This window comes from Fukomys damarensis, unplaced genomic scaffold, assembly GCF_012274545.1.
Source record: "Fukomys damarensis isolate Sample0158 unplaced genomic scaffold, DMR_v1.0_HiC HiC_scaffold_30, whole genome shotgun sequence".
Lineage (NCBI taxonomy): Eukaryota > Metazoa > Chordata > Mammalia > Rodentia > Bathyergidae > Fukomys > Fukomys damarensis.
Window position 1 is genome coordinate 4,340,616 of NW_022900942.1, and position 10,995 is coordinate 4,351,610.

A 10,995-nucleotide genomic window follows, 5' to 3' on the forward strand; every position below is an offset into this window, starting at 1 on the left:
AGTAGCGACCCCTTGGGGTTGTGAAGTGACTTTATTGAGGTTTGCAGACGGTTCTGTGAACACTGAGCCTGGCACGGAGTGAATGCAAAAGTTACTCGGTGTTGTTACCAAAGGTGGCATGGGTCGTGCGACTGGGCCGGAATCCGCCAACTTTGATTGCTTCTCTCCCTGGCTTCAGAGAAGTGGAGAAGAGCGACTGCTTGAGAAAGAAGAGGAAGAAGAAGATGAAGACGACGAAGATGATGAAGATGATGTGTCTGAGGGCTCAGAAGTGCCCGAGAACGACCGTCCTGCAGGTGCCCAGCACCTCCAGCTTAATGGCGAACGTGGCCCTCCGAGCGCTAAGGAAAGGGTCAAGGAGTGGACGCCTTGTGGACCCCTCCCGGGGCAGGACGAAGGGCGGGGACTGGCACCAGGCGGTGGTACCCGCCAGGTATTCTCCATGGCAGCCATGAGTAAGGAAGGAGGATCGGGTAAGGACTGGGGAGGGGGAGTGCGGGGTGGGCAGGAACTGCAGACCAGGACAATGCCATAGGCTCCTGCTTTTTCTTTCCCAGCCTCTGTTGCCACCGGGCCAGATTCCCCATCCCCTGTGCCTTTGCCTCCAGGAAAGCCAGCCCTCCCTGGGGCGGATGGGACCCCCTTTGGCTGTCCGTAAGTTGGGGCCTTCAAGGACCTGGGGGGACTGCTGGGTTGTGTGGAACAGGAGGAAGGACATCGGTGGTCACTCAGCCGCATGTTTCACTACAGTCCCAGCCGCAAGGAGAAGCCGGCAGACCCCGTGGAGTGGACGGTGATGGACGTGGTAGAATACTTCACTGAGGCTGGCTTCCCCGAGCAGGCCACTGCCTTCCAGGAGCAGGTGAGTCCACGCCCAGGGCTTCCTCTCTCCCCAGGGTCCAGTGGGTGAACTCTGACCCTGTCTCTGTCCTGCCCAGGAGATCGACGGCAAGTCCTTGCTGCTCATGCAGCGCACAGATGTGCTAACCGGCCTTTCCATCCGCCTGGGCCCAGCCCTCAAAATCTACGAGCACCACATCAAGGTGCTTCAGCAAGGCCATTTCGAAGATGATGACCCTGATGGCTTTCTAGGCTGAGTGCCAGGCATTGCCCTCCCGGGGCCCATTCCAGTGCCCATCTCACCCAAGCCCCCAGAGTCCAGGAGCTGTCTAGGGCACCTGGGGCCCTGGTGACAGATCTGGTGAGGGGTGCCTCTCCATTCATCTCCCTTTGTCTCTCACACACACCTGCTTCCTGCATATCTGCTCCCTAGCAGTGGAGTATAAGGTGGGACTCCAGGAGGCCAATCCCCTCCCCACCCAAGGACATTTTTGGGAAAACAAACAAACAAACAAACTGGGCTTCCCCCAAAATCATTTTCAGTTCGGCCAGATGTTTCCTATATAAATGTTTTGTTCTGCTCGTTCATTTTGGTGGGTGGTCTCCTCCCTCCCCCACCACCCATGCCCCCTTCCCAGCCTGCTGCCCCTGGCCTCCTGCCACAGGAAGATTGGAGGACAGCTGGGTGGGGTCCCTGGGCCTTGTCTCCCCTCCCTTTCTTTTCTGTCAGTCATTGCTCCAGCTGGCTGTATTGCTTTTTAATATTGCACCGAAGGTTTTTTAAATAAAATTTAAAAAAAAAAAAGTAAAAGAAAGGAAGATACAAGTTTATTTTATGAATGGAGTGGGGGAGGGGTACAGAAGATCCTCCTAGGGGCCCCTAAGGGTAGGACAGAAACTTGGGGAACACAGAAGGGTAGTGATGGTGCTGCTTCACAGCCAAGTCCATGAGTACGTGCTCCAGGCTGGGCAGTGTGGCTCTTGTGAGTGCCTGCCTGGCACGCAGAAGGTCCTGGCAGTGCAAAAGGAAAAAAGACAAAAAGAAGTAATGTCCAAAGCCACCTAGCACACAGTTGGTGCTCATATGCTGGTTGAGTGACTAAATGAACTCCACATTTTATGAGCATTTTCTTGATTGTCCTCTCTGACAAAAGAGCTCATAAAAACTGAGTTTATACAGAAGGCAACGTGCTCAGCAAAGACGCTTGAGGTCACACAAGGTGGTGACTGACACTTGTCGCCTTCTTTACCCAGAGCCTTTGAACATAATTAATGTCCTTGTCTTTATAGCTTCACCATGGACCTGTCGGCCTTTTGTGCTCTTGTGTGGTGACACCGTCAAGGGACGGGCCGACAATAAGGTGGTGGGCGAGGAAAAACTTTCCAAAGGAATTTTATTGCTAGTAGTAGTAACAGCTGGGACATCGTGCATCCTTACCCAGAGCACAACTCTATTGGCCCGTAGTCTGGGCTCCTCTAGGCGCCGACACGCATCTTCCCATGTGGACTCATGTTGAGATCCCTGCATGCCCAATACACAGATACCTGGGTCTGCGCCCTCGCTGTCCCCCTCCCACGCGCCATGTGTCCAGAGCGCGCAGGTGCGCGGCCCGGGCACGAGCCAGAATTCAAATAAAGCGAACTCCTGGCGGCTGGGGAGAGGTTGAGGCCAGGCAAGAGAAGGCGGCCGCTCTGGCCCCGGCCACTCCTACGCATCCCCATCCCCCAGGGCGGGGTCAAACGTGCGCCGCGGAGGCTTAAAGAGCGCAGGTCTCCGCCCTTTGCCCCTAGATGGCTGCGAAACCGTGGTTTTCAGGGTCGCCCCCGCTGGGCCCCGAAGAAACGCCATCTCTGGACGACTTGGAACCCGGGGTACAGCCTTTCGGGGATTCTTCGTGGCCTACAACACCTGGCAGGCCTGAGGACCCATCTGTGACGGAGCCCGAGGATGCCCAGGGACGGGTGGCGGGAGAGGCAGCGGACCGAGACCCAGGGCCTGCAGTTCCGGCCTCAGCTCGCTTGACCCTGGATGCAATGTTCAGCCCCGTCACCGAGCAGCTCTGCTATCTGCTCAAGAAGGCGGATGAGTTCCAAAGCTACTTACTCTATAGGTGACCCTGGAAGGGAACTCAAGAGAGGGTGATAGGCTAGGCAGGCAGGCCACGCCAAGTCGCAGTCAAAAGTATTAGCATGAAGCTAGCTGAGGGGGAATCTAGTGTGCAGAACTGGGGTTGGGTAGGTCCAAGGCACAAGCAGCACAGGCCTCTGGGCTGCCACAAGGCAAGGACATTCCTCCCAGAGTGTAAATGCTGGCTCAGATTTTGAACAGTGTGCCAGCTAAACCAAGCCCATCTGATCCAGGTTTGGCCCGTGGGCTACCAGTTTGAAACCACCCACCATCGCCACAACAGGACAGAGGAGACTGATTCTCAATTTCAGAGTCTATTGGAATCCCCTGGGAGGCTGGTTTAAACTCTAGATTCCTGGCAGTTATGTAAAATTCTGGTGTCAATTTTTTAACGTTTTTGTTTGTTTGTTTGATTTTCTGAGATAAGGTCTCAATTTGTAGTTTAGACTGGCCTTGAACTCCTGGCAATTCCCGTGTCTCAGCCTCCCAAGTGCTGGGATTACAGGCATGTGGCACATCACCATCCCCAGCTGGGTGTTAGGGTTTTAACAAGGATTCTGAATGCCTTTGACACAAGTGGACCTGGAAGATATGCTGAGAAAGGGCTGACACCAAGGGATCTTCCAACAGGAAAGCAAGAGGGGGGTGGGTAGGGAGCGCTCAGAGGTAACCACTTGCCCAGCATGCCCAAGGCCCTTCCCTCCATCCACAGCACTGGTCCAAAATAAAGAAAGCTGGTCATAATAGACCATATCTGGAATGCCAGGAGGCTGAGGCAGGAGGATTGCCGTGAGTCTGAAGCCCGCTTGGGTTACATAGTAAGTGCCAGCCTGCACTGCAAACTGTGACCGTATCTCAAAAAAACAAAAAACAAACAAAAGGCAGAACAGGGATAAAAACAGAAGGTGAGTAGAGTGGGAGAGGTAGGGTGTGGGGGCATCCCAGGTAAAAACCCCTTTCTCCCTTTAGCAGGGACCAGGTCCAGAAGGAACAGCTGGCAAGGGCCATGCCCACCTTCTTAAGGATGTGTGAACCGTACTTCCTCTATCTCGAGGCTGCTGCACGGAGCGTGCCTCCCATTCATGGAGCCCTGCAGGAGCTGGTCCGGAAGGGGGTAAGTGTAGCAGCTTCCAGGGCCCAGGCCCAGGGGTGAGGCTCTGCAGCCAGGCTGGCTCACTGCCCCCTTCTCTGCAGCTGTTGGAGATCTCCCAGCAGCTCACCCTGTGCCTGGAGCAGCTGGTCCTCATGTATGCCTCCTTTGGCTTTGTGGAGCTGGAGGAGACAGAACCCCTGAGGTAAGAGAGCCTGACACCTGCCTAGGACTGCAGCAGAGCCCAGGCCCCAGCTTCATCTTCCACTCTTCCATCTCCTGCCAGCATCTCCTGCTTCTTCTGTGGGAGATTCTCCATCAGCCCTTTCCAGGAAGTGTCCATCTTCAGATACTGCACCCCAGCTGCCTACACTGCCAGCCGCCAGCCCCGGTACCTCTACAAGAAGATGCGCTGGAACCTAGAAACTACTCCAAAGCCCAGCAGCCAGGGGCAGAATTCCCACGTGGATTAGTGAGTTCTCCCTACCAAAATCAAAAGCCTTCCCTCTCTATACCCAATTCCAGCATGGGCCTCAAGACCACCACCAAGCAAAAAGCATTTTAGGCAAAGGCTCTACCACTGAATTACACACCCAGCCATTACCTTTTTTTCTCCTTAACCTCACTCTCCCCTAAAAATGTCTTCTCTTAAAAGTGAGCTGGCAGGGAAAAAAGGACTTGTTTGGGGGGACTCAGTGAGTTTTCTTTGTTTTTAGGCAGGGTCTCACTATGTAGCCTAGGATGGCCTGGAACTTACAGCGATCCTCCTGCCTCAGCCTCCAGAGTGCTGGGATGATAGGCACGGGACACCACACTTTGGTTTGAGGCCTTGGTACTGAGTCACATCCCTACCTGAGAACTTCAGGGCGACTTTGGAAAAGTTTCAGCTTCACCTCCAAAAATAAAACCCTCAACAGAACTACAGTATCACCGCTCAGCTGAATTGTCCCTCTCTGCTCCCTAGCTACTTCCTGTGCTACCGAGATACATGGGAGGACACGGGCCAGAGTCCAGCCAATTCATGTCCCCAGATCCAGAAGCTGTGGTCCATCGGCCGATGGGTACCCCTAGGACCAGCTGATGATGACCTTTATTCATGGTAGGAGTTGAGTGAGCACAGGGTGGGCTTGGGCTCACCAAAGACCATCCACTCCAGCACTTCACTTCCCTTGATGTCAACAGTGGCATTTTATTTGTGCCCTGAAGTGTTTAATGCAGACTCTGTAGCAACCCACTGAGGTTTGTATTACAGGCCCCATTTTACAAAGACATGAACAGGTAATCAGAGAGGTTAAGTTACCTGCCCAAGGGCACATAGCCCAGCGACTGGTGGAGTCAGGGCCAGTTATTCAACTTCCCCCAGAAGCCCTGACTCTTCCCTTCACAAGGAAACCTACTTTCTCCTGGGTTTTTCCCACCCCCGGAGTAACAAAGCCTGTTTGGGCTGCCATCTCCCTAAAAGGTGGGCTTCCCAGGGGCAGGGGCACTCAATTTCCCTTCGTGTCCCGGCCCCCAGGGTGTCCTGCCCGCAGCCGCCCGGAGACTACCAGCAGCTGCTGACCATCGGCTTCGAGGAGCCATCCCACATGCTGGCCACCGACCTGCTACTGCAGGTGCTCACGGGCCAAGCCGGGCCAGTGCAGCCCCAGAGCGCCAGCGGGCCCGCGGGGTGGGCGGCGCAGGGGTCCTGAACCTGAAGCTGGGGAATGGGGCTTGGCATCTCCGAACTCCAGGAGCAGGGCGAGGTGTCGCCCCTGCTCCCAGGGCAGCCTGGCCTCACCTTTGCTCAGGCCGAGCAGAGGTGAGTTGTACGCACCGAGTTTTGTGTTAAATAAAAGAAAGAGGTCACAGGTTCCGCGTCTGCTCCGAACGCCGCGCCCCGCCCCACCCCTTGGGGCGGACAGGCCACGCCCCTCGCACTAACCTCTGGGAAAAGTAGTCTTCGGAATGCAAACCCCCTCTAGCCAATAGAGGAGATGAGCTCGGAGCGCATGCGCAGCGGCGTGCATGAAGCAAAAGGGGAAGTAGCGGGGGGTGGGGGCGGTGGATAACCGGAAACCAGGAAACGACAAGTTTCTGGTCACAGGGAAAGTCTACGCCCACTGGAGGAAGAGCCTTAAGTCCACGCCCACACCGGTGTTCTGACCCGGAGGTGGTTTTTAGTATCAAAAGACTACATTTCCCGAAATGCCTTAGGAAAATCTCAGGGCTTGGTTCTCCAACTGCCAACTGAAGATTTTTTTTTTTTTTTCCTCTTCCAGCCTTTGGTTTTTGGAGCCCAACACGTCGCTGTCCTTTCGGGGTATCCAAGGCACAGACGGGGTTGGGAAGGGTCTTAAGAAACCTCAGCTTGTGAGCTCTAAGTTTTGCCCCACCCTGGGTGGGGGACATGCTCTGGTGAGTGAATTTCAGAGACTGGACTGGAACTGTGTCGCCAGGACCGCTCCCCTCCCCTTTCGAGGGAATGGACCTTTCCTCACCTGGCTGTCAACCACTGGGAAGTGCCCTCTTTACACCGAGAAACAGCTCTTAGATCCCCTGGCATTTTATTTTTCTGGTACTGGGGATTGAGCCCAGGGCCCTTGCACTGAACTACATACCCAGTCCTTTTTTGAGAAAAAAACTAAGTCACTAAGTTGCTCAGGTTGGGCTCTAACTTTCGATACTCCTGCCTCAGCCTCCCAGAGTGCTGGGGTTACAGTTGTGGGCCACTGCATCCAACTCCCTGGCACCTGTAGGATCAGAGTGAGAGACCCAGAGCCTTGGGTCTGTTTTTTATTTGTGCATGTTTGCAGTACATAATGATTACATTCATCATGAGTTTTTACTTGAACACAACACACCTTAGTGTTTTGTTTTGTTTTGTTTTCCATACCCTTCACCTCTCCTATGTGCTTTTGAGCAAAGCGGTTGCTTACCTAATAGTTCCTGGTCTAGATTTTATTCTAAATCTCAGTTTTCAGAGGAGACAAATGGATGTGAACTGTTTACAAGTCAGGATTGAACACTGAATTCCTTGCTCTTCCATCAGGGGCTACAGTGACCAATTCTGTGTCAAGGATTACTTTTTTTTTTTTAGTCCTTATCCTGGCCTAGAGGATTTCAGGGGGTTCTGAGGCTCCCTGATAGTGACTTGAGATAGCCCCTGGGGTTTCCCCACAGCTAAGAGTCTTCAGACTGGCTCACTAGAAAGTGAGCCACAAATATGAGTCACATGTAATTTCAAATTTTCTAGTGGCCACATTTAAAAAAGAATGGCTGGAGTGCAGCTCGGTGTCAGAGTGCACCCTTAGCATAAGTGAGGCCCTGGATTTAACCCCCAGCACTACAAAAATTAACTAAGATCAGATTCATTTTAGTAATATTTTTGACACAAGTATCTGAAAGATTGTTTTCAACATAACTTGTGCAAGAACATTAATATGGTTTCCTTTTGTGTGCATGTACCAAGTCTTTGAAATCTGCTGTGCGTTTAACACAACACATCTCAATTCAGACAAGCCTTACGCAGCTTTCAACTGTCTCCTGCAAGCCAAATCCACCATTTACTTACAAACTAAAGGTTTCTGGTGGGTGGTGGCAGTACTGGAAGAGGAAGGAAACAAGCTTGATTTCCTGGGTCCTGTTTTCTCAGGAAATATCCACACCCGTGATTCTCAAACTTATTTCAAAGTCACATGAAGTTTTGCAGTTTCATCATTAGGTCTGGGCTTGGGCTCAAGAAAATGTTGTTGTTGTTGTTGTTGTTGTAGGGATAGAACCCAGAGCCACAAGCATACTGAGCAGGTGCTCTGCCACTGAGCTATACCCTAATCCTTTTCTTTTAGTCTCATGAGACAGAGTCGCATTAAATTGCCCAGGGTGTCCTGGCCTTGAACTTGTGATCCTCCTGCCTCAGTCTCTTCAGTAGCTAAGATTACAAGCCTGTACCACGGTGCCTAATCAACCTGAGGAGCTTTAAAAAATATATCAGGCGGAGGATGTGGCTGTGCAGTAGAGCACTTGCCAAGCACATGCAATGCCCTGAATTTGTCTGGGTGGGCCTGGTAGCACCTGCCTGTAATCCCAGCACTCAGTGTAGGAGGATGGTTGAGAGTTCAAGGCCAGCCTTGAACTACATGAACTACATACTGAGACCTTGTCTCAAACACAAACACACACACACACGGCCCTGGATTTGATCTCTGTAGCCCCATCAAATAAAACAAAACAAAATATCCTGACGTTGTCATCCCCCTCATTCTGATTTACATGGCATAGGGGACCTCAGTTAAGTTTAATATTCAAGAATGACAGAAATCTCCAGTCGACACATACATAGTCCTGTCCACTCTTTTCATGATTAGTTCTTAGCTCCCTCCTGGGAGTTAGGAATAGGATCTGTTTCCACGTCTTATCTTGGCAGCTCTTGCTCTGCTTCTGTCTCTATGCTTCCAGAGTTATGGTCAGGCTTGTGGTCTGTGTATGGATGACAGCTCAGGATGGGCCTTTCATGGGGTGAGCTGAGCTGCTGGTGGGTACAGTGCCTGTGTACCTCTCTACATTTTATTCATTGTTATTTCACCAGACACTTGCTGTACCTATGCAGAGGACAGAGTTAGCTTTAAGACTCTTTTTTCTGTACTGAGGATTGAACCCAGAGTCTTCACATTGAGATACATTTCAGCCTTATTTTAAATTTTGAGATAGCATCTCACTAAGAATTGCAAGTTGGAGTCCAGCCTTGGAAAATTAGTAACTTAGGGAGACCTTGTTTCAAAAAAAATTTAAAAAGGGCTGAGAATGTAACTCCATGTAAAGGCCCTGGGGTGGGGGTGAGCAGGACCAGAGCCTCACACATGCTAGGCAATAACGCTACCACTGAGCTGGCCTCTAGATTTTTAAATTTTATTTTATTTTGGTACCAGGGATCGAACTCGGGTCCTTGTGCTTACAAGGCAGGTGGCAGAACCACTGAGCTAAATCCCCAGTGCTAGATTTCTTTTTTCTTTTTTTTTAGACAGGGTTTCACTATGTAGTTAAGACTGACCTGGAACTCACTATGTAGCCCAGGCTGGTCTCGAACTCACAGCCATCCTCCTGCCTCAGCCTCCAGAGTGCTGCAATTACAGGCCTGCGCCACCCGGCTAGATTTCTTTTTTAATAGCTGGGTTGCTGCTTATGTGTTTGAGACAGAGTCTCACTAATGTTGCCATACTGGCCTTGAATTCCTGGGCCCCAGCAATCCTCCTGTCTCAGCCTCCCGGGTAGCTGGCATGCACCAGTTGCTTTTGGGAAGCACAAACTCTGCCCCCACTCGCTGTCTTGTTTATTGATAGTGAGGAAAAATGTGTGGAGGAGGGTTACCAAGGACTGCTGCTATGTAGGGGGAGCTGGAAACCTTCACCATTCCCAGCCTCTTTTTAAAAGGTATTGTTTTCATCTCTAGATTAAAAACAGCTCATGTGACCTCTGTCTAGCTGGTGCCCAGAGCTGAGCACATTGTTGACACTCATAAAACTTGAAGTCTAAAAAGCAGTTCTGGTGAGCTTCTGTACGAAAGACACATTTTGCGCCCGCGCCGCCAGGGGGCAGTAGGAACCGGGTTGGGCTGGGCTGGCAGAGGGAGGAGGGCAGCGCTGGCACAGGGGACAAGGGCACATTCCCGCATTCCGGCCGGCGCCTCGGCGGCTTTTCAGACCTCCCTCCATCTGCTCTACCCCAGACGAGGAAGACTAAAAAAGAAAACAGCTTGCACTGCCCAGAAAGGAGGAGGCTTTATTGGTGGTGTGTGGGTTGGGTGGCCCTGGCTCTCTTTAACAGTTAGGGGAAGGTTAGCTCTGTGTGCAGTTACTGGAGAGAGCGGTCAGTTTCACTCAAAGGGCTGCAGGTGCTGTGGTCAGGCTCCCAGAAGAGACCAAGTAATTTTAGAGAGGGGGTTGGCGTAACCCACCAGGCCAAGATCAATGATGCACAGGTCAGTTGCAGGTTTCCCAGTGCACAGGGCCGGGCAGCTCCAGGACTCTTCCTGCGGGTCAGGAGCTGGCTGCTGGGCCCCCACCCTGGTGTGCTACTTCTAGCCAGAGGTCCCAGCCTAGCTAAGCCTCAGGGTCTGCGCCCCTCCTGGAGAGAGAGGGACAAGCTGTGCTCAAGGGCCCTATGCACAGTAGCACAGGGTGGGGCCCCAGGATCACCACCTCCTCCACAACCTTACACACACACACACGCCCCACCTGCACCCCAGACTTTTGAGTTCTGGCCACAGTGTGGCTTCAGGGGCCTGGAGGACGAAGTTCTCCCCTCTCTGCGTCCTAGCACCTCAGGGACAGTTGTGAATTGACAGGTCGGGGTGGTGTCTGGGGGGGTCTCCCACCTGCTCCAGGCCGCTGTCCGGGACTTTTCTGCAGGGGGGCCAGGTCACTGCCAGCTTTCCATCGCCCCGGCTCGCTGCGAGGGAGGGGATGCTCAGCTAGGACCCCTCCTATCACCAGCTGCGGGCGGCCACGAATGAGGCCGGCCGCGCCCCTTAAATACACACAGGTGTCCATACACCCTTGTCCTCATGGAGGACTCCACCCAGTTCTGGGGACCCGGGAACTGGAGCGAGGGAACTCGGAGTGGAGAGGCAAGAGCCCAGAAGCCCCTCCCCAAGTCTGGGTGCTGTGGATCTGGACTCCATCCTTCCAGGTGGGATGGGGCACAGAAGGGTGGGCAAGGACCCCAGGATTCTAGGAGCCTGGAGGGAGAATCCCAGGAATCAGAGCGCCAGAAGAAGAGCCTTGGGCGCTGGGAAGTCCCTGGGGCAGCTGGAACCCCGGGTCCCGGGCGTCTCGGCTCACCCGTGAGACTTGGCGCGGGCTCCTTGAACTCAGTGGTCCCGTAGACACTGCGTCTCTGCCGCTGCAGCTCCTGTTCGCGCTCGCGCACCTGGCGCACCTCCTGCTCCAGCAGAGACGGT

The 10,995-nt window shown here is 53.1% G+C and overlaps 2 protein-coding genes across 4 annotated transcripts; both read left to right on the top strand.

The window, feature by feature from the left end:
* Nucleotides 1-1,622, top strand: Samd1 (sterile alpha motif domain containing 1). Of its 2 annotated transcripts, none has more exons than XM_010613426.2 (4): nt 1-455; nt 558-654; nt 751-862; nt 939-1,622. In XM_010613426.2, exons 1-4 carry the CDS (start codon nt 83-85, stop codon nt 1,095-1,097), a joined length of 741 nt encoding a protein of 246 aa, XP_010611728.1. In that variant the 5' UTR covers nt 1-82; the 3' UTR covers nt 1,098-1,622. The 2 variants fall into 2 exon arrangements, with proteins under 2 accessions (XP_010611728.1, XP_010611727.1); XM_010613425.2 differs by having other exon boundaries at nt 3-473.
* A 688-nt stretch (nt 1,623-2,310) lies between these two features.
* CUNH19orf67 (chromosome unknown C19orf67 homolog) lies at nt 2,311-5,794 on the top strand. Of its 2 annotated transcripts, none has more exons than XM_010613424.3 (6): nt 2,311-2,951; nt 3,941-4,082; nt 4,163-4,263; nt 4,345-4,530; nt 5,023-5,157; nt 5,575-5,794. In XM_010613424.3, exons 1-6 carry the CDS (start codon nt 2,632-2,634, stop codon nt 5,747-5,749), a joined length of 1,059 nt encoding a protein of 352 aa, XP_010611726.1. In that variant the 5' UTR covers nt 2,311-2,631; the 3' UTR covers nt 5,750-5,794. The 2 variants fall into 2 exon arrangements, with proteins under 2 accessions (XP_010611726.1, XP_010611725.1); XM_010613423.2 differs by having other exon boundaries at nt 2,312-2,951; nt 3,938-4,082.
* Nucleotides 5,795-10,995: the final 5,201 nt, after the last annotated feature.